General features: G+C 64.9%; 1 protein-coding gene across 1 annotated transcript in view; it reads right to left on the bottom strand.

Annotated features, from left to right (window-relative positions):
• The window catches only part of CASKIN1 (CASK interacting protein 1), a 30,090-nt gene that overhangs the window by 5,286 nt on the left and 2,932 nt on the right, over window positions 1-21,872 (bottom strand). The window contains exons 2-16 of the mRNA XM_017823213.1: window positions 11,205-11,256; window positions 8,855-8,952; window positions 8,596-8,741; window positions 8,413-8,508; window positions 8,000-8,130; window positions 7,820-7,928; window positions 7,427-7,535; window positions 7,221-7,315; window positions 7,033-7,150; window positions 3,454-3,561; window positions 3,192-3,310; window positions 2,213-2,300; window positions 758-855; window positions 536-646; window positions 375-464 (exon numbers count right to left, since the gene is read on the bottom strand). Coding sequence (XP_017678702.1) covers window positions 375-464; window positions 536-646; window positions 758-855; window positions 2,213-2,300; window positions 3,192-3,310; window positions 3,454-3,561; window positions 7,033-7,150; window positions 7,221-7,315; window positions 7,427-7,535; window positions 7,820-7,928; window positions 8,000-8,130; window positions 8,413-8,508; window positions 8,596-8,741; window positions 8,855-8,952; window positions 11,205-11,256 — 1,568 coding nt within the window. The remainder of the gene's footprint in view (window positions 1-374; window positions 465-535; window positions 647-757; window positions 856-2,212; window positions 2,301-3,191; window positions 3,311-3,453; window positions 3,562-7,032; window positions 7,151-7,220; window positions 7,316-7,426; window positions 7,536-7,819; window positions 7,929-7,999; window positions 8,131-8,412; window positions 8,509-8,595; window positions 8,742-8,854; window positions 8,953-11,204; window positions 11,257-21,872) is intronic.

Raw genomic sequence — 21,872 nt, 5'->3', positions numbered from 1 at the left:
CCAGGGCACTTCCCTTGTCCCTGTGCTGTCTCTGTGCCCCACAAGCACCCAGGGCCATGCCCAGCCCTGTTCTCATGGGAAGCCCCTTGCTGTGTCCAGCCCCATTCCCATGGGAAGCCCCTCACTGCGCGCAGATGATGGGGCAGGAGGGGTGTCAGGAGACACCACAGTGTCACATCCACGTGGTGACAGCTGGCACCAGCCTGACAGTCCCTGCAGAGCTGCGGGGAGGGACATGAGCAGCTCCAGGATGTGTGCATCATCCGGCAGCAGTGAGCCAGCTCCCACCCTCATCCCCCTGTGCCACCCCCTCCCTGGAAGGGATTAATTGTCCTGGATGTGGCTTCAGCCCCACGGCCCCACACAACCCTCACCGGTTTGTACTCCGGCAGCCACTCGGGGATGCTGAGGTTGTTGATCTTCTTCCTGTGCCCCGGCTTGGTGACGCCGATGGCCGTGAGGTCCTGGGGCAGAGAGGGGGGTCAGTGCCGCCCTGATCCAGCCCTGCCTCCCTCCCACGGCCCTGTGGCCTCACCTCTGGCGTCATCCGGCTGATGGTGGTGATGTCGTAGCCGGCGTTGATGAAGTTGGGTGCGTAGAGCTGCAGCTGGAACTTGCAGAGCCACTGGTACACGGCCTCCGAGCTCTGGGGTGAGAGGGACAGATGGGTCGAGGCAGTTCCGGGGACAGGGACCCATCAGCCCTGCCCGTGTCCCCACCACGTGCTCCCCACGGCACCCCAGTGCTTCCCACTCACCTTCCCCTCTGACGGTGGCTCCATTTTCTTCAGCTGGGGCTCGGCAGGGGGCTGGGGGGCGTACGGGGAGCTGGCCACGCTCTGCGACCGCGACGAACCTGCCGGAGGGGCAGTGGTCAGCGGGGGGGTTCCCACCCCTGGGGTCCGGCCACGCGGAGGGGGGAGCCGAGCCCCCGCCCCAGGTGGGATGTCATGGCACAGCCCCCAGCCTGGCAGGGCCAGGGCAGGCACAGGAGAGGGACACCTGCCCCGGCACAGCAGCCCGGAGCACCCTGGGGTGCCCTGGACAGGAGGTCTGCTCCTCTGGGATGGGTGGGTGAGCCCCCAGCCCGGTCGGGGGGCTGCTGTGCCCTCCATCCAGCCCTGGGCAGCAGGTCCCAGCCAGACCTCTCCTTCAGAGCAGGTGTTCCTGGCTGCCCCTCTCCCCCAGGCAGCGGCCAGAGGGGTCCCACTGCCCAAAACCCTCCAGCCCTGCTCCTCCAGCCACGTCACCAACCAGGCAGGCTGGCACGAGCTACTCACCACCCAGGACACCCACACAGGCACCTCATGGTACCACCCTCCAGCTGGGGGTGATGGGGGCTGCCCCGAAATTTCTGCCTCATATTTCTGATCGGGATGAGCAAGAGCAGACCCTTCCTCCCACCAGTGACTGCATCCTCCGTGTGTGTGTGTGTGTGTGTGTGTGTGTGTGTGTGTGTGTGTGTGTGTGTGTGTGTGTGCATCCCCCTGCTCTGTCTGTGTGTGTGTGTTTGAGTGTGTGTTCGTACATCCTCCTTGCGTGTGCATCCTTCGGGCATCTGCCTCCCACTCGCGTGGGCATCCTCCTCCCATGTGCATCCCTCTGCCATGTGCATCTCCCTCACGTCTGCATCCCACTTGTGTCTGCATCGATCCAGCATGTTTTCCCCCCTCCCTGGCAATGTCTGCACCCCCCTCCCTGCGTGTGCACCCCCCTCCATGTGTGCATCCCCTCTCCGTGTGCGCATCCCCCTCCCCGGGTTCCTCTCCCTGCTTCCTGTCCCTCTCCACAGCTCACACATCCCCCCGCGCACACCCCCACGTGTGCATCCCCCTCCCCAGGCATGTGCCACCCCCGTGCCGTGGCCACCCCCGCGCCGTGGCCATGCTCCCCGCAGCCCCCCCAGACGGCGGTGGCGGGGGGGACCCCGGCTCGGGCTCCGGCGGGGCTGGCGGGGGGCCAGGGAAGGGAAGGGGCCGGGGAGCAGCGGTGCCCCCCTGCCCGCCCACGCCGCCCCCCGCCCCCCACGGGCCCCCACTAACCGAGGCAGGAGAAGGCCTGGCAGCAGCCGAAAGGCGACAGAGTCATTTTTTACCCACACGTTTTTCTTCTGGCGATGGGTGCCGTGGCAATAAAAAAAAAGACAAATCCCTGGATCCACGGCACGGCCAGGGCTCCTCCTGCTCCGGCAGCCGGGCGGCCGCAGCACGCACCTGCGGGGATGTCCTGCGCCTTGGCCGGCCCATCGCCCACGGCAGACTCTTGCGCAGAAGCCTTCTGGGAAAGGACCGTTGCCAGCAGCTGAAAAACACCCCGGGAAGGGGGGAGAGCAAGGCAGGAGTGAGGCGGCGGCGGGGACCGGGGGCGCGGGGGGCACGTGGCGCGGGTGCCGTGGGTGCCGTGGGTGCTGCGGGTGCCGCCAGCCCGGGCAAGGGTGGGCAAGGGAGGGTTGCGGCAGATTTCGGCTGCAGCGGGGAGAGATGGAGCCGCGGGAGCAGCAGATGGTGCTTTGCCGGCGGCAGGAGCCCACGGCACCGCGGCACCACAGCACCCCAAATCCAGCCTGGCACATGCCCAGCCCAGGCTGCTGGTGCAGGCTGCGGGGTCCTCCGTGCCCACGGGGTCCTCCGTGCCCACGAAACAGAGCCCCCCTGGCTGGCAGCGCGGTGCGGCCCGGGGGCACGTGGGCATGGCGCAGGAGGGATGCCAGGGGAGGTGGGCTGTGCCACAGCCCGGGCACGGGACGGCCCAGGGGCAGAGCACAGGCGGTGCAGGGAGGGGGCTGTGTGCCATCGGTGCGTGCCGGGGGCAGCAGCGCAGCGGGCGGTGGGCGCTGTGCCGTGCGGGGCTGGGTCCGGGGGCAGTGCGCGGTGCCGGGGCAGCAGCGTGGGCAGCGCAGCGCAGTGCGGAGGCCCCTGCGAGTGGCGGCAGAGGCGCGGCAGCTCCGGGTGGACCTGTGGAATGTCGTGCCGGGGGCTGAGCCCAGGCCCGGGCAGCAGTGAGGGGCCAGGTGGAGGGAACACGCTGGTGGCCACTGCCAGTGACAGCGCGGCTGGTGGCCCGCTGGGCACCGATGGGACTGCACAACACCCACTCAAGCATCAATACCAGCCGAGGTCACGGGCAGCAAACTGCCAGGACCAGAGCCGAGTGCCACAGCAGCTGGCATGGCCCCTTCAGGGTTTGCCTTACCTTGACGCCTTCGGAGCCGGCGTGCAGGGCGTGTGCCCCGCTGCCCGCACTCTGCCCGCTCCCCGAGCTGCGGGCAGAGGCCACGCTGCCCGTGCTGCCCAGGCTGCTGCGGTCACCACCTGCAGAGAGAGGAAGGGCTGTCAGGGCGCTGAGCCCCACGGTCAGGGGACGCTGTGGTGCGGCCATGCCCCACCAGAGCCCCCGCCACGTCCTGGCACGTGCTCCCCGGGGACAGGGAGGGTCCTGTCCGCGCTCACCGTACCCGCAAAGGGTTTCCGCAGCACCCAGATCTCCTCGGCGGGGGCTGGCGCGGCCGATCCGCCCTGCGACGGCGAGAGGTGGGACGGGCTCATGTCGGCCCCGCGAGACCCTTGGTGGCAGAGCAGAGAGAGGGCCATCAGGCCCGTGGCTCGGCACTCGGCTCGCACTGGGGTGGGCACAGGGCGGAGGACCCGCCACCCCGGGCCTGGTGTTGCCCCACGCAGGGAGAACCCCACAGGCAAGGTGTGGGGACCCCGGCTGCGGCCGTGCCCAAGGGCACCAGAGCTGTCCCCCTGGCTGCTCCCCTCCCAAGCAGCTGGCACAGGGTGACAATGACCAGCCCTGGGATACCATCCTGCAGGACATCCCCTCCCTGCTGTCAGCCAGGGACAGATGTGGTGGGGTGTCCCAGTGCCCCAGCTGAACCCGGGCAGGGGACGATGACAGTGTTGTCCCTGCACAGAGCAGGATGGGGGCATGACTCGGTGCAGGGAGCAAAGGAAGCTGGGCAAACTCAAGCAGTGAAACCCCAGGAACACACAGGGGACACAGCAGTGGGTAAGAGGATCCGATCCTCCTGGCAAGGCACAGTTTGAAGGTTACCCGTGGCCATGGCTCCTCACCCTCTATGCTGCCCACCTCTGCCAGGTCCCACTCGCACCAGGCACACCCATCTCTGAGCCCAGGGGTTAAAACAGCATCAGATGACATGGACAACAGCCTTACGAGGCCAGTGCTGCTGCAGCCCCACCATAGCTTAGCCAGCCCCCTGCCAGCCTCAGGGCATTGCCACCCCACCACTGGCCATGGGGCATTGCTACTCTGCCAGCCGTGGGACACTGTCACCCCCCTGCCACCCCCCTGCCACCCAGGCCAGTTCTGTTCACGGAGCCCTCACCCCGTCAGCGCCAAGCATAGCAGGGGATGGTTGGTACAGGGGGATAAAGTCACTGAAGGAGCAACAGGGGGAACAAACGTCCACAACAAACTGGGCTGAGACATCCCTGAGCTGCACATGCCACGGTCACACCAAGAGGAGCCTGGGCAAGCGTGTGGCTCTGTGTGACCCCACAGGGAGAGAAAGCCCCGGGGAGAAGATGTGCTGCCCTGTCACCACTGCGAGCACGTCACCCGGTGCTCCCCAACACGACCTCCTGTGCCGCTGCCACCAGGGAACATGCAAAGACCCTGACCCCAGCCAGCTGGGGCAGCCCCGTGGGCACAGCATGGGCTGCACCCCTGCAATCCCCCTGCTCCAGGGCGCTCCCGACACGTAGATCCACAGCATCCGTCACCTGCCTGTGCCACAGGGATGGTCCCCAGGGTTTTGCTGGGCTCTGCCAGCGCTGGGCCAGCCCCAGGAGCATTCCCTGGGAAAGCCCCCTGTTGCCGCAGCCCCTTCCCACTCTGAGTGTGCAGTCCCAACCCAGCCAGAGCTGGGAATCGAACACCCTGCAGGGATGCTGAGGCAGGCAGAGGGTGCCTGTGCCCGTGGCTCCCATCTGGGCACTGTGCTGCCAGCCCTGCCCCTGGCACAGAGCTGGGAGGGTGGTTTGGGGTCCCCACGCACCCCGACAGGAGTGCAGGGGCCATGGGCAGAGCACGGGGACGCCGGGGCGGGGGGGTGGGATGTGCCGGCAGCGGAGCCGTGGGACATAAGGTGTGACAGCGGCGCTGGCGCGGGTGTGAGGGCAGGGGGACGATGGCATGCGCGTGCCATGTGTGTGCACCCGCTGCACCCACTGCACACATGCACACGCACACGCATGCACACGCTGCATGCACACACGTGCACACGCCTGTGCACACCCGCGTGCAAACCCCCCGGCCAGGAGGGAGAGGCCGAGCAGAGAGAAAAGACTCGACACACGCTTCAAAGAAAAAGAAAGAAAAATCCATGGAGAGCACGAAGCGAGCGGTGAACTACCTTGTCCATAATGCGGCTCGTCGGCACTGCTAGGGGAGAGCCTGTGATAGCCAAAGGAACTGAAAAGAGTCTGATGGGAATGTGGTGGTGGAGGTGGAGGTGGAGGCAGGGAATGGAACGGATGGGACGAGGCGTCACCGTTTAGCACAGCAGCCCCGTAAGCCGGGAGCGGGATCTTTTGGAAGTGTTGGGGGATTGTTACAGTCTCCCATGAACCTGATAATAAAACATAACAAGAGACAAAATGAAAAGAATCAAAATAATAGAGACACACTCAGTGCCGCCAGGAAAAAAAAAAAAGGAAGGGAAGGAAAGGAAATTAAAGGAAGGGGGGAAAAAAAGCAGCAAATCAAAAAAGCAACCAAAGGGACGTGGAGAAGCCAGAACTGAGATCCAACCGATCCAGAGCCGAGCCGAGGAGCAGCAGCAGGAGCTCAGCACACACCCAGCCCAGTGCAGGGTACGGGCACATCCCGTGGATCCGACACGGACACTGGGACAGCCCCACGCATGGGACAGCATGGGGGCTCGTGGGGGTCCTGTTCCCCATGGAGGCATCCAGGGGGAGCAGGGCTGCAGGCACAGCTGGGCCGGAGGCTGCAGCGCTGGCACCCCCATGCCCAGGTGGCTGAGCCCTGGCTCAGCACTCGCTCCCAGCTCTGCCAGCCCTGCAGCCGATGGGGTGGCAATGGAACCCCACAGCCTGGCTAATGCTGCTGGGGGGCCAGCCACAGCCCAGGAGCCACGGACCACAGCCCAGGAGCCATGGACTGCAGCCCAGATCGCATTCCAGGAGCCACGGACCACATGCCATGGCACTGGCACGTGACCCACACCAGGAGGGTGGCTCTGTCCCTGCCTGTCCAGCGCCTGGCACCTCCACAGCTGGTGTGGAGTGCCCGGCAGCCAGTGGGTACTCATGCCACCACTCCCTTGAGATCTTGTTCAAGTGCCACCATTTCCTGCCTGTGTCCCCACAACGTGGCTGCCCCCAAGGTCCACACGCCCGAGAGGGGATGAGATGGTTGATATAGGGCCTTTCAAACCTACTACAATGCTCCTGGCAATGGGCACAGCCATGGGCCGTCCCAAAGGGGACATGCACCCTACCAGGGGGATGGGGATGGAATGGGGACAGGAACAGGCAGCACTGCGCAAGAGGAGCAGGGTCCGACCCCTGGGACGGCCCCTGGCTGGGGAGAAGGTCTCCATGGAGCAGCATTAGGTCCCTGGCACTGGTGCCCAGCCCCCTGTGCAGACCTCAAGCACCAGGTTCTGTGACCCCACTGCTGCACTGGCCCCCCAAAACCACAGTGATGCCCCCGGGTCTCCTCATGCACCAAGCTCCCAGCACCACAAGTAATACCTCCCCCTGAGGGCAGCCTGGGGCTGCCCCATGAACACCCTGGGGCTGCCAGCACCGACTCCCACAGGCACCAGGTGGGCACTGGCCCCACCTGCACAACAGGGACATTGACCCTGCACACTCGAAGGCACCGTCCCCATGCACACGGCAGGGACACAGACCCCACATGCACAGCGGGGCATCGCCTGGGTTTGTTGGCACTGCTGCACCCCCCAAACACCCCAGTCCCCACCAGACCAACACGGGGCTCCCCGGGGCTGGGGGCAGGCGGGGGGGGGATTATTTGCCTGTTCGTTTGCTTATGGCCTCGACGAGGCTGGAGGGGAAGTATCCCACGCGGTCGTTGCCGGTGCGGTTGTCGTGGATGCAGCCCTTCCAGCGCCCGTCCGCGTGCTGCTCCAGCACCTGCGGGCAGGGGCCGGGTCAGGGGCTGGCACCAACACCGGGGTGTCCCGGCCCCCCCCGCCGCACTCACGGTGATGACGTCCCCGGCCTTCACGTTGAGGCTGGTCAGGTCGTAATTGTTGCAATAGTCCTTGACGGCCCGGACCTGCAGAGCGGCGGAGGCGTCTGCGGGACAGAGCGGGAGCATCACCTCCTGCCCACCCCGCAGGGATTGGCACCCCCAGCCCAGCGCCCCCCCACACCAGCACGGCCTTCATGTGCCCCCCAACCCCCTACCCCGCAGCATCTGCTTGATCTCCTTGCTGGCCTGGCTGGTGGTGAACTGGTTGACGATATCCAGAGCTGTCTGGTTGTAGGTGTTCCTGACGTGGGCGTTGATCCCGCTCTGCAACGGCACCGAGAGGGATTGGGAGGAGGCTGCCCCTGTCCTGCCACCCCCTTGGACCCCATGGTCCACCAGGAGACCAGCAGCTGGAGGGCACAGCTCACCGCCTTGGTGTCCCCCCGCCCCAGGACCTTCACTGCCTTGGTGTATCCCTTCCAGGACCCTCATCCCCACTCCCTGGTGAAGTTGCACAAGCTTCTCTGAGCCCCCAGTTGCAGGGTCACCTTCTTCCTGCAGTCCCTGGCTGGGTAGGGGGTGTCTGGGGGTGCCGGGGGGGTCCTTACATCCAGCAGCAGCCGCACCACGTCTGTCTTGCCGCAGAGAGCAGCCTCGTGCAGCGCCGTGCCTGCCTTGGTCTGCCGGTTGATGTCGATGCCAGCCTGCAGCAGGAGCCTGCGGGGGGGCAGGGGGTCAGCAGGGCACGGGGGGGGCACCGGCGCTGCCCCTCCACCCACAGCACCCACCGGATGATGTCGATGTGGCCGTTCTTGGCGGCGAGGTGCAGGGGGCTGGTGCCGTTGGGGTCGGTGGTGTCCCCCGGTTTGGGCTCCAGCAGCGCCGCGCACATGTTGCTGTTCAGGAGCAGTTGGACCACCTGGCTCAGCAAACACAGACGGAGCAGGGCTGCAAGGGCGGCTCGGCCGCCCCCCGGGGCTGTGGGTGGTCCCCTGGCCCTCCCGATGCCCCCGGCCCCCGCCTGCCCTCTCGCCAGTGGCCGGAGATCCCCTGCAGTGGTGGCACCACAGGTCCCCAGTGCTGGCCACCTCTGGGGCTCCCCTGTGCTTCCCCCTCGGCTGTTTAGCACCCCCAGGGACCTTGCTGTGCCCCATCCTGTTCCAGTCCTCCTCTGGGGGGTCCCAGCCCTGCAAGGACTTACCCCGACCCGGCCAAATTCGCACGCCAGGTCCAAGGGCGTCTTCCCCGAGTTGTCCATGATGCAGGGGTTGGACTGGTGCTGCAGGAGCATCTCCGACTGCAGAGGAGCGAGACCCCGACTCGGTGAGGGCAGGGGATGGGGGTGGCACCATCTCCCCCCTGCCACCCCTGTGCCCTGCCGTACCACGTCGTAGTGCCCGTGCTGTGCCGCCAGGTGCAGGGGGATCTGGCCCTCATCCGATGGGATGTTCACGGAGGAACCTGCCTTCAGCACCATTTTCATGGGCTCCTTCTTGCCCTGCCAGGCCGCATAGTGCAGGGGCCGCATGCCTGCAGGGGCAGGAGGAGCACACCATGAGCCCCTCAGTGTGCCAACACACCAGAGCAGAGCCCACAGAGGGGCACGGGGGTGGGGGGCATTGCCAGGACACCCGGGGACTCGCCTTTGTTGTCCTTGATGTCCACAGCAGCCTGTGCCTCCAGCAGCAGCGAGATGAGCTCCGTGTTGCCGTTGAGCGCCGCATGGTGCAGGGCCGAGAACCTGGGGACCGGGGTGGAGTCAGGGTCCCAAGTCCACATGCCCTCCACCTGGCAGCATGGCCTCGAGCCTACACCCAGCTCCCTGAGGATGATGAGACCCCACAGGGCTGAAGGTTGTGGGCAGGGTGGGCACAGGGTGTCCCATGGAGGGTGACGGTGCAGAGAGCCCACTCCCCACTGACCCACTTCCCCCAGCCTGGCCCCGGCAGCACGGCCACGAGCACAGATGGCAGTGGTGCCCTTGTCGGGCGCTGAGCCTGGCAGTGGGGCGGGGAAAGGCCCTGGCGCTTACCCTGCTCTGCTCTTGCAGCACTCGGCCCCAAGGCTCACGCCTGGGAAGCAGGCCAGGAGCTGACCTACTTGCTGCTCCTGGCGGTGGCATCCTCCATGTGGCTGTGCTGGCACCCACCACCCCACTGCTCTGGGCCCTGGTCATGCACAGCATCCCCATCACATCCTCGGGGCCACCCTGCTGTCACCGGAGCATGGGAATGGGCTGTGGACCCCAGTGGGGCCCCCGGGGCTGCCCAGTGCCCGAGAGGTGGGGGGTGGGGTAACAATTCCTCTGTCCCCCGTCCCCAGGCCCCCAGCTGAGGGGGACACATCCCCGTGAGGAACATGTTCTGGCCACCACGATCCCCACGGAGCTGCCGCCCGCGATCCCCGGTGGGGAGCGGCGATGTGAGCAGACAGCTTGCACAGGAGGCCGATCCCCAACGTCTGCCTGGGAAATGTCAACATTTTCCGCTCCAGCGCCCTGCTCAAATCCGCTCAAGATGGTGCAAATCACAGCCCTCCCCGGGGCTGCCTCGGGGGCTTCCCCCGGGCACCGCACGGCCCAGCCGGCCACGTCTCCACACGGAGGGCACCGTCCCCAGGGCAGGCACAGGGACAGCAGCACGGTGCCTGCCCACGGTGCCCGCCAGCCAGGAATCAGCCAGCACAGCAGGGATGGGGAAACCAAGGCACGGGGCTGGCTGAGCCCACGCCAGCGGCAGGGCAGAGCACACACAGGCTGCAGCCTGGGTCTGCCCTATGTCTTCCCCGGGGAATCCTTCCCAGGAGCAGCGCTGGAGGCTGGAGGCTGCTGCCCTGTTGCTCCTGCAGCCCCAAGCCATCCAGGATCCATAGGCAGGATATGAGCAGCACATGAGCAGGGCCCTGCCTGCAGCTCCCCCTGCCAGCGCCGGGGACCACGAGGTGGCCCGTGGGGTGATGCCCCCCTTGCCCTGCCCACGTCGTGCCCACCCGCCCCACTGCTGCCCCACACTGTGCACACCCGCGGCACACACGGACACGCTCCCGTGGCCACGCCTGCTCGGCTGCACACGCTCTGCCCGCACACACGTGCACACGGGCACGGCCGATGCGCTGGCAGGTACCAGGGGATGCCGCTGCCACTGCCCCAGTGACGAGGATGAGGACGGACCCCGGTGCTGTGGCTGCATGTTCCCCAGGGCATGGCCTCCCATTCCTGATCCCACCTGACCCCTCTGCTCACTGCCATTTCCACGGCCACGGCAGAGCCATCCCCAGGGACAAAGTGGCATCGTCCTGCTGGCCCACTCAAGGGGTGGGATTGCAGGGCGAGGGGAGCCCGAGGACACAGGGGCAGCCGCTGCCCAGCCCCACAAGCATCACTCCCATCGCAGCCCCTCCTGCGCGGGACCCCGGCTGCCTCCCTGTGCCGACGGCCTCATTAGCGTGATTAGCGGGACGTGAGCCTGCGGTCCCGCCCGTTGGATGCCGGCTGCGGAGCGCCGGTGGCACAGCCGGCGGGGTCACGGCTCTCCCACCCGGCACCCTGCAGGGCTGATCCCTGCACAGCGCCCACAGGGCCCCAAAGGGCTGGGAAAGGGGTGGTGAGACGTGGGGCACGGCCATTCCTCCGCCCTTCAGCCCTCACCTCCTGCCTCCTCCGGGGCCCGGGGCAGCTCTGTGTGAGACCACCGGCTCTGGGTGCAGGCAGGGCTCGGCCACGTGGGCTAACGGGGCTGAGAGCCCCAGGACCAGACGCATCAGCTCGGCTGCATCGCTCAGGGAGCCTGGCATTCCTGCACGGACCAGGCTCCCACGGCACGCACATGCCTGCTCATGGCCCCCCACAGCACACCCCCCGTTTTTGTGCACCCCACAGCACACCCCCCGTTTTGTGCACCCCACAGCACACCCCCCATTTTGTGCACCCCACAGCACACCCCCCATTTTGTGCACCCCACAGCACACACAACCGGGCACGGGGCTCCCACTCACCCGTCGGTGTCTTGGAAGTTGACGTTGACTTTCTTTGCCGATCCAAGGAGCTCTGGGAGGGAGGGAAGGGGACAGCATGTTAGAGGAGGTGACCAGGGCAGGAACACATCAGGGAGGTGGCAGCTCCAGGTCTCCCTCCCTACCAAGGTTGGGGCTCCCTGCAGCTCCACAGGTGCTGTGTGAGGCTTGCCTGATGCTGCAGGCAGGTGAAGGCAGGAGGGCTCAGGGTGAAGGTCCCCCCTCAAGGTGGGGCCCCTCCTGGCACCAGGTTCTCCCCATTCACCTGGTTTCCCTCCCAGGCTGCTTCACGTGCCCGGGGCTCCAGCGTGGCCCTGTGAGGCTCACACTGGGCTGCTTTGGCAGAGCGAGGAGCTCAGCACCCTCCCCTGCACCCCAGCACGGCCCCTGCCCTGCAGCCCCCGCCCGGCACTGCCCACCCCACACTTCCCTTCGTGGGAAATTAAACCCCTTCGGGGCAATCCAATTAGCAGCACGAGGAAGGATGGAGCCAGATTTACATAAGATTTACCCGAAAAATGCCACTCAGGCTTTCCAGTGAGCTGTTCTTCCCCCAGCGGGAGCAGGAGCAGGAGGAGGAGGAGGAGGGTGGGTGCAGCCTGGCAGAGCCCTGGTCTGGGGGCCCACACAGCAGCCCCTGTGTCCCCCACAGCGAGATGGCACTGGCACAGCCATAAGTCTGTGGGAGATGACCCAGAGGTGGCATGGCCTGGCCAGGAGAAGGGGCAGCCAAAGTCACTCACCCTGCCATCCTCATCCCCTGAATCCTCACTTCAGAAGCTCAGCTGGAAGCATGCCAGGAACCAGTATGCCAGGGACAAGCTCTCGTTAGGAGAAGCCAACTGGAAGGGGCTACTTCAGGCAGGGAAGAGGGATATGGGGCCAAAGACATGCTCCCTGTGCACCACAGCCATGGCCTTGCTCATGCTCCCTGTACCGTGTTCCCTTGTCAGCATCCCTGTGAGATACTGAATTATTGGGCACATGGATAAACAGGGCAGCAGCAGCAGGAAGGGTGGCTGTGTCCAGCCCTGATCCTCAAGCCTGGGGAGCGGTGCTGGGCTGAGCCAGCCCTGCCTGTGCCACACGGTGCATGTGGTCCCAGGAGCGGCTGGGACGGTGGCAGAGGTTTCTCCCTGCCCACGCTCCCTCCCTCCCTCCCTCCCTCTGTGACTGCCCAACAGTCTGAGCTGCAGGACATTTGCTAACACTGAGACAGCCCAGTGTGACAGGCGAGAGCTGCCGGGGATGGGCTCCATCAGCCACAGTGACCAGCCTCCGGCCCCTGGGTGCCAGGCTCTCCTCCTGGCATGCAGTGCCACGGGGTGGCTGTGGGATGAGAAGGGGCACTGTGGGGTCCCCAGGGCACAGGGAGGGATGGGGACATGACTGGTTCTCCTGGGTGTGAAGAGGGATGGGCACTGCAAGGTCCCCAGGATGTGGGGAGGAAAGGGGCCACTGCAGGGTCTCAAGGTGCAAGGAAGGACAGGGGCACCAAGGGGTACCCAGAATGCAGGGAGGGATGAGAGTATATGGGGTGCCCAGGGTGCACGGAGGACAGGGACACCACATGGTCCCCAGGGTGCAGGGAGGGACAGAGGCATTGCAGGGTCCTGAGTGCAGGAAGGGACAGGAACACCACAGAAGCCCCAAATGCCACTCCTGCCCCAGCATCCTCATGCTCCCCTGGCAAGAATCGGACATTACTGGTGGGCAGAGCTGCCCCAACGCTGGGACCGATGGCAGTGGCCGGGGTCGAGCGGGTCCCCACCAGCCCCGAGCTGCCGCCAGCCTCCCCAACAAAGGTGCCATTCAGCTCCGGTGGAGAGGAGCCCAGCGCCGCTTCCGCTGCCTCCCCACGCCAAGAACCAGCTCCCAGGAGAAGGGGGCCGGGCTGCCCCCCAGGGATACGAAGGGTCAGTGGACAAAGGGAGCCGGTGGACGCAGGAGCGGCACCGTGCCCAGCACTGGCTCCGATCTCCAGCCCCGAGACGGGCCCCGCTCCGGCTAATCGGTCCTTGCAGATGGACGGAGGGATGTCAGCAGGTCTGCGGTGCCTGGCCTTTCCCACGGGTTGATCCCAGCAAGGGGCTGGGATGGGGCAGTGCCCGGGGATCGGGGTGGCAGGTGCGGCAGTGACGCCTTTGGCGATCCCCAGGCACGTGTGCCACCCCGGCATCACCCAAACCACCGGCACTCCAACACACCATAGCGGCAAATTTTTCCTCCCTGCACCTGCAGGAGAGGTTGCGGCTGCCAAAATCTGTTTAGCACTTCCATCACTGCCCGTGCCAAGTGCTTAGTCAGTGACTTCCAGCCATGCAGTGGTTTGACTTTCCTTAAAGCTCTGGAAGTGGCCGCCAGCATGCTGAAGGCAGCTGGAGCATGGAGCCCAGCTGGGGTCTCAGAATAACCCCAGTTCCCAGAGCAGGGGAGTAGGATGGAGACCTGACACATCACCAGACCCATAGTGGGATTTGCAGCCTGTCGGAGGGCAGCAAGAACTGTGAGAGCTCATTAATGGCTGGGAAGCACAAGGAAAACTCTTCCACTAACGAGGGAGAGAGAAGGGACCTGAGCACTTCTAATTAAAAATACCAGCTACAAAAGGAGACAGGCACAGCAGGGAGGAAAGCAGGGCTCCTGCACAGCCAATGCTGCCAGTGGGCACCCAGCGTGTTCCTGGCTGTCCCCTCTGCTGAGACCACTGGAGGGGTGTCGGGGACCACCGAGCACCTGTAACACCATCCTGCCCTCTCCACGCACAAGCAGATGCCATCAGGCAGGTGATGTGGGAGGGGTGGCTCTTTGCTCTTTGCTCTGACCTCCTGAGCCCCCCCACCATCCCTGGGACACCACAATGTCCCCTCTTGGCTCCCCACAGGCTGCTCAGGTGATGGCCCTGCCATGTGGGAGCACAGGGCTCCCCTTCCTTCTCCTGGCATGGCTCCCCAAAGCTCTCAGAGCACCTTGCACCCCAGCAGCATCCCAGGGCAGGACCACATCACTGGCCCCATGGAAGGGGGAAACACGGGATCCATCCAGCGCGCTCCAGCACCTCCGGATGTGGCTGCAGCCGGCGGCTCCTGCGTGCACCGGGAGCCGCAGCGTCTGCCATCGACACCAGCTATAAACAGCGTCTGCCAGAGTAAACACCGCCGCGGGGAGCAGCCCTGCCACTACTCCCAGAAATGCCTCCACTTAAACACAGGGAGCTCAGGAGCTCAGTGCACGCTTGCATTCAGGCTGGTGCTCCGCGTGCTGCGAGCTCCTGGCCGGGCCCGGCCTCACGGGCACCGCGACGGGCCACGCACGAGCCACCCGCACGTGCAGGGCCGGGCACGCACGAGGGAGCAGCACTGCCCGACCCCAGGGCCCAGCCGTGCACCACCCTGGCTCCTCACACTGGGCCTGGCAGCTGCTCCAGGCACCCTGGTGCACGCCGGGGGGAGATCCCCGTGCCCAGCCACAGCTCTGGGCATCCCGGTGCATGGCCACAGGGAGACCCCCCCACCCAACTGCTGCACCAGGCATCCCAGTACATGCCGTGGGGAGACCCCTGGACCCAATCACTTCTCCAGGTATCCCAGCATGGAGACCCCTGTGCCCAGCTGTTGCTCCAGGCACCCCGGTGTATGCCCTGATGAGACTGTGACCAACCACAGCTCCAGGCACCCCAATACCTGTTGGTGGGAGAATCCCATTCCCAGCTGCTCCAGCCCCATCCCTGCACACATGTCCAAGGCCATGGCCCCCCACAGTGGGACTCCTTGGTGCCTGGGGGGGGACTCTTCTCCCTTCCCGGCACCTCTTCACGTGCTCACACACCAGCCCCTGTGTCTGCAGCCAGCGCAGTGCCAGCAGCGATCGATGCCCAGCCGGGGCTGGGGGCCCCCGGCCAAGCCCCCACTGACGAAGCACATCCTCACCCAGCTCCCTCCGGCAGGGAGCAGAGAGCAGGGAGCAGGGAGCAGGGAGCAGGCAGTTGCTCCAAGCAGATGGCTCCAGCCTCTGCTAAATCAACATCTCCTTAATGAGGGGAAAGCACGGCTGCCCCCCCCCCAGCATGGCGGCAGCGGATGAGCCAGGAGAACCCCCCCCAAATGCTCCTCTCCATCCCTTCCATCATCCCTCTGCAGTGATCCCCCTCCCCTCCAACCCCAGCCCTGCTGTAACCCACTCCCCAGCCGACGTGGGCAGCCGGACCCCTGCGTGTGCCCTCCCGCAAACACAACAGGACCCCCAGGACCCCACAGGCAGTGAGTATCCACAGGGAAGACATTCAAGGCAAGCGCCTGTTTCAGAGACAGGGGGAGGATCCTGCAGCGGCATCGCTGGGAGCTGCCGGATAAAGGAAGCATCCAAAATAGCTGCTCTTAATTATATCCCTGCTGACGAGTGCCACGCAAACAACGGGGCTGCACGAGGAGCCCTGGCATGGGTGGGTCTGATTCCCCATGGCAGCATGTGACAGTGTGGGGACCCCACCGAATGGGCACAGCACCCCTAGCTGGGTCTAGTGATGATGGTGACATCAGGGAGCTGGTCCTGACAGGGAAAAGCTTGTACTCCTGCAGCCAAGGTCGTGTCAGGCGCTGAGGCCGGCACGATGCTCAGATGCTAATGAAGCCGTTATCATCTTCCGATCGATTTGGACTGTATAAATAATGCACCGCTGTACAGGAAAAGGGATTGCCTGGGGCTAAGAGGTAGCTGGGATGGGATGGAGCCATTGCAGAGCAGTACACAACACAGTTGGATAGCTACTGCCCACCACAGCTGGACACATACCACTCACCACAGCTGGACACCCCAGTGCCCATCACAGCTGGACAACAAGTGTTCATCAGTACTGGACACCCCAGTGCCCAACACAGCCGGACAACAACTGTCCATCAGTACTGGACATCCCAGTGCCCATCACAGCAGGATAACAACTGTCCATCACATCTGGACATCGCAGTGCACACCCACAGCTGGGTGCCCTGCTGCCCATCACCAGCCATTCCCCAAATCCCAAGGCACTCCTGGGGGACGCTGGCCCTGTGCCCAGCACACCTGCGGCCACTCTGGATGCCCAGCTCTTGCAAAGCCTTCTCCAGGGAGTGGAGAAATCTGCACTGGAGGCTGGCTGGGCTCTGGCAGCCTGAGTCATGGCAGCACAGGGCTGTCCCCTGGGGCCGCAGGAAGCAGCTTAAATGCAGCTTTCAAGAGGCAGCGGGGACTCCGCTGTGATGCTTTTATTTTTACAAAAAGGAAACTTTTTGATCCCAAGGGAGGGTGAGGGGCTGCCCTTGAGGGCTGCCAGGGCAGGCGGGGACAGGGGACACGGGTGTACCCAGGACAGAACCAAACCACTGGGGCTGGAGTGGGTCAGGGGACCCAGCACTCCACGGTGCACCAGCAGCTACTGTGAGGGTCCCTGTTCTCCCTGTGTTCCCAAGATGTGTCCTCACCCAACCTTTGCTGTGTGGTGCCACAGAGCCTGTCCAAGCCACGCTGCACCAGCCGGACTCCCTTGGGGCAGCCCCATCCCCCCATCCCCCCGAGTACCACACAAAGCCACGGGGCTCTGCCGAGCAGTGGCTACCGGTGACTCGGCCCTGTGCACCCAGGGATGCGGGGAAGAGGCAGCAGGAACGGGCAGGTGTGTGGGCAGCACAGGTGGGACATGAGGTGTTGTGCTCAGCTCCATGGGACCAGTGCCGAGCGTCCCACCTGCCCATCGTGCCCGGTGCCAGCTGCACGCCCACCCTCGTCTGTGCAGAAATGCGTGTTGGTGTCGCTGCCAGGGAGCCCTAATTGCCAGCCTGTGGCAAACAGGTAATTTTCAGTAATCACCCTGGCTGGAAGCAGTCACTGCTGCCACGGCAAGGCTGGCATGGAAGGGATGGGACATGGTTGCTCAGGGCCACTGTCACCTGTGTCTGCCCATCCATCCATCCCAGCATGTCCGGCACCGCACCCCTGTGAGACATGGGAGCAGAGACCATCCTGTCCTGCCGCATCCTCATCCTCCCCATCTCCTCCCCATCCTTGCCCCCTCTGTGGCGTCAGGGATCCCTGGGAGGACCAACGCTGGCCTCGCTGGCTGCAGGGAGGGATCAGGAGCTTTGAGCATCTCAAAGCATCATTAACTAACGCACAGTCTTCATCACTGGCCTCCCATGAACCCAGTGCGGTCCAGCGGCGCCGGGGATTGGCAGGAGCTCCTGGCATACGCAGATCATGTGCACACGTGTGCACATGTGTGTGTGTGTGCAGGCAGCCCAGATCCATCAGAGGCACCAGGCGCTGCCACAGCACCAGCTCTGAGCTCCCATCCGTGCGTCGGCAAAACAGGCCCGAGGGTCTATTTTAGAGCCATCGTTTGTCCTCGTACACGGAACAGCCTGGCTCCACGCGCGCGGGAGCACCGTGCCCACCCTCTGCACCACGGCGGTGTGCCCGGGCCCCCGCGGGCAGGACGGGCACGGCCACGGCAGCTCTGCAGGGCTGGCAGCTCGGTGGTGCCGCGGTCTCTGCCGGGGCGGGTGGGCAGCGCGGGGATGTGCGGCCAGGCGGTGCCGAGCATCATCCAGGAGCACCGGGAGCGCGACCAGAGGCCTCACACCGCTCCCAGCGGGCCGGCAGCGCTGCAGGGGAGGCGCAGGGCTCTCAGCACCTGTCCCAGTGTCCCCAGTGTCCCCCAGAAGGGGGCTGGCAGGGGCAGCGCAGGGCCGGCCGAGACAGACGCTGGAGCGGAGCTGCTGCGGAGCCGCAGGGCTGCGAGGAGCGTGCCTGCCGTAAACAGCCCAGCTGCAATGCAGGAGCCGGGCAGCCGCGCTTTGTCTGATCCAGCGGCTCCGGCGGCCGCGGACCGACAACCTGCGGGGGCCTCCCGAGGAGGCGGCGCGGAGCCGGGCTCCGGCAGCCACATCTGGAAGGGATCAGCCGGCTGCCGCCGCCGCGGGCCGGCCGTCCCCGGCGCCAGCCCCACGCCAGGCCGGGGAGGAGGCAGGGCCGAGGCGAGCAGCGGAGGCGGCCGCGGGCACACGGACGCACGGCAGGGGCACATGGGCACAGGGCGCACACGCGTGCACGGAGGCACACGGCGCACGGATGCAGAGGGGCCGATGCGTGCACATGGATGCACACATTCACACGGGCACATGCGTGCACATGGATCCACAGGAGAACGTGGATGCAGCGAGGCACACGCAGGCACACTGGCAGAGCACCTGGCTGCCGGTGCTCAGAGAAGCAGAGCCCGGCTGTGCCTGTGGTGGCTGCGGGCACCATCTCCAGCCAATTCTGTCTCCAGCTGACACAGGCCGTGGCAGGGCACAGCGCTGGGGGCCCGTGTCCCACCGCACCCCGGGGCACCCCGGCCCCACTGCTGCCTCCATCTGCTCGGTGCTCTCCAGGCGGCCAGCAGTGACCTTGGTGGGAGACCCAAGGAGACCCAGGCAGAGCTGGCACTCCCAACCAGACGCTCTCCCACGCCCTCCAGGCACCGTGCTTCCCCACCGGATGGCTTGTGCCGGCACTGGAACCTATCCATCACCGGAGCGGTCCCGGCAGCACGGGGCTGTCAGGCCGAGCTGAGGCCGGCACTGCATCCCAGCTTCCCATTTCTCAGGCTGATTGCTCCTGTTGCTGCGGAGCCCAGTGTTAAACACCTCATTTTCTGCTCCCGTATTGAGTTGGAAAATACTATTAACATTTCATTAGAGCTTAAAGATCCTTCTCAGCCTGGCACAAGGAGCCGGGTCACTGGCGGCATCGCTCCTGCACCAGGTGGGCTGCGCTGGCCACGTTCCTCTGGGGAGAGGGGAACCAGGAGGGTGACTCCCACGTGCCCCAGCTGCGGGACAGGATGGTAACCCAGGGCAGAGGTGACATCAGCACTGCACACCGGCTTGATGACCTCCCTGGCATGGCCCGTCCTCGCAGCACACTTGGCTGTGGATGGGACATAAAGTGGTGACAGCAACAGTGTCCATGCAAGCCCTCCTGAGTTTTGCTTCCCAATGCCTCTCCCTTGCCCATAGGAGCCTGACAATAACAGCACCTGTCATTAAATATCAGCAAATTTGTTCTCCAACACTCTCCCAGTGGTGCCTGAGCACCATTCCCAGCACACACCACCCTCTCAGCGGCACCAGGACAGAAGAGAGCACCATGGCAAACACAGCCTCAGGCATCAGCCAGAGCTGGGCATTCCCCTCCACTGCTCACCCTGCCAGCAATGCCACAGCTCCTGCCTGCCATGTGCCTGAGGAATACATTCCCTGAGGACTCACCACTGCTTTGGAACACCCAGTGCCCTGGCACAGCACCACAGAGCTGCCATCCATGGGCATTGCTGCTGTGGCTGGTGCAGGCACAGGGGGAATGGGAAGGGGCTGGGGGCACCCAGGCAGACCAAGATGGGAAGGGGACTGATTGCAGCCATTCCCAGCAGCTGGGAAGGGGATGGAAGAGTTAAAGGGAGTGCAGAGCAGAGGACAGAAGCCAGACGCCAGCCTGGCTACTGGAAACCACGATGGGCTGGCACTGATGGGGATGGCTGCAGAGAAGGGCTGGGGGCACCCACAGCACCCAGCCCTGCTCACTGCCAGCACCATTACCCCTGGGTGGAGCCTGGCCCTGCCACGTCCCCCACAGCAGCACCCCACAGTGCACGGGCAGCAAGGGGCACCACAGCACCGGCAGGAAGGTCCTGGTGTGGGGAAGAGCCGGAGCCGGCGGCCGTGGGAGAGCCCCAGCACAAGGGGCCACCCGCTGCTGGCAAAGGGCTGGTTGGTGTCAAGCCAAGTGAATTTGGGACTGCTGAGAGAAAATCCAGGCCAGTAAGGAAGCTGGGAATGGAGCTGCTGGCCTGCAACTCTGCTGCTCCTCGGTGGCTGTGGCCAACATTCCCGGGTGCCCTGCAGCATTCCCGGTGGGCAGGGACCCGGCAGCCAGCATGGACATGGGGGCTGTGCTGGAGGCGGGTGGCAGAGGATGGTTTGCACCCACAACTTAGCCCAGCCACAGAGAGAGGCAAGAAATGTAAAATAAGGAGAAGTCACCCCAGGCTGAGCAATAGTGCCCCTCTGGAAGGAAACTTGGCACGCTCCAGCCCGCATCTGCCTGCCAAGTCCTGCTGGGAGCGAAGCTTCACACGTGGGCTGGAAACCCCAAGAAGTTTATGAGGGACCCGCTGACACGTGGATGAGCACGGCAGCAGCCGGAGCTGCTCGGCCCTGACTCGGGAACCTGCCTGCCAGCGGTGCTTAGAGCACAGCCCCGTGCCTGGGACACGGCTGGGAGGCACCAGCATCACCCCATGCTGGCATCACCCCCATCCCAGCCCATCCCCTTGGCATTCCACCCCTTAATCCGTGCCAAGGGGATCGGGGGAGGCATAGGAGCAGCTCCTGGCCATGGGACAGGGGATGCATGAGGGCCCAGCATCCTTTTGGTCAAGCTGCCACAGGATCTGGTCCTACAGCCCCTTCCCCTCAACTCCAGACGTCCTGCCCAGCACCAATGGCTCCAGAGGCTGGCAGCATCCAGGGGCTCTGGCACATGGGTGAGCACCGTCTGCTCCCCTCTACCCGGGCTTCTCTGTCAGCAAGGAGGGTCTGCCCAGTGCCTGTGACCAGGGAGTGGCGGTGGAGGGTCATCGGGGTGGCTTCCTCCCAGGAAAGGCTCCTGCTCTCCCAGAGAGCTGAGGGGGAACTGGGCAGCTCCAGTGGCTGCCGGCCACACACACCCTGGGCACTGCACCACAATTGGATTTGCAGCTGCCCTGCCTTTTACTGCATAGAAATTGAATTGTAAAATGTCAAAGACATTTCCTAACTGCGCCATATTAGCCCGGTTTTATTAAATACTGTTATCAGAGGAGATTATTAATGCAATCAAATGCAGGCAAGAAAACCCAGAATTAACTGGCCATCGTGCAAGAGGACGCACTGGAGGGCAGGAGGCAGCTGGTTGAGGCCCTGCCCAGAAACCCATGTTCCCAAGGGGTCTGGCTCTGCTTCCCGCTCTCCCTGAATCCTGGAGTGCTGGAGAACCAATGATCCCACTCAGCCACTGCAGCTCCACTCACATCCCGGGATTTCTCACCACAGGACGGCAGCACCCAGAGGGTGATGAGCCTGGGAGTTTTTGCTGAGCTTTGAGGTCCCTGCCCAAGCAGGCCAGGACCTGCTCCTGGCACATGGCAGCAGGGCCAGGGCTGGCTGGGCTAAGTCCTGAAATGCCAGCAGTGCTGCCAGGATGCAGAGCCCTGCACAGGCGGCAGCGTGGGAATGGGTACCCAGAGAGCTGCCCGGGCTGGAGCACAGCACCCCTGGGCAGTGAGACCAGCCTGGGCTGGGTCACCCCAGCATGGCAGGGCACAAGGGGTGCAGAGCTCCATGCCCAGATCACAATCCCAGCCAGTCAGCCTGGCTTGCCCATCCCCGGGCATCCCAGAGCAAGGTACACAGAGCTCCAACAGCACATGAGGACATGAGTCCTGATGGCAGCCTGGGGGACCAGGAGGGCCCTGAGGACCAAGCATGAGGTGGGCAGCACATCCCTGCAGGACACAGCCCCGTGTTCCGCCCGCACAGCCAGCCCCTGACACACCGGATGCTTATCCTGGCACCACAGGGCCACGTGCTGGGACAT

This window comes from Lepidothrix coronata, unplaced genomic scaffold, assembly GCF_001604755.1.
Source record: "Lepidothrix coronata isolate B3197 unplaced genomic scaffold, Lepidothrix_coronata-1.0 Scaffold101, whole genome shotgun sequence".
NCBI classification, from domain to species: domain Eukaryota; kingdom Metazoa; phylum Chordata; class Aves; order Passeriformes; family Pipridae; genus Lepidothrix; species Lepidothrix coronata.
Note: the sequence above shows the minus strand (reverse complement) of the source record. Positions and strands in the feature narration are given on the sequence as shown.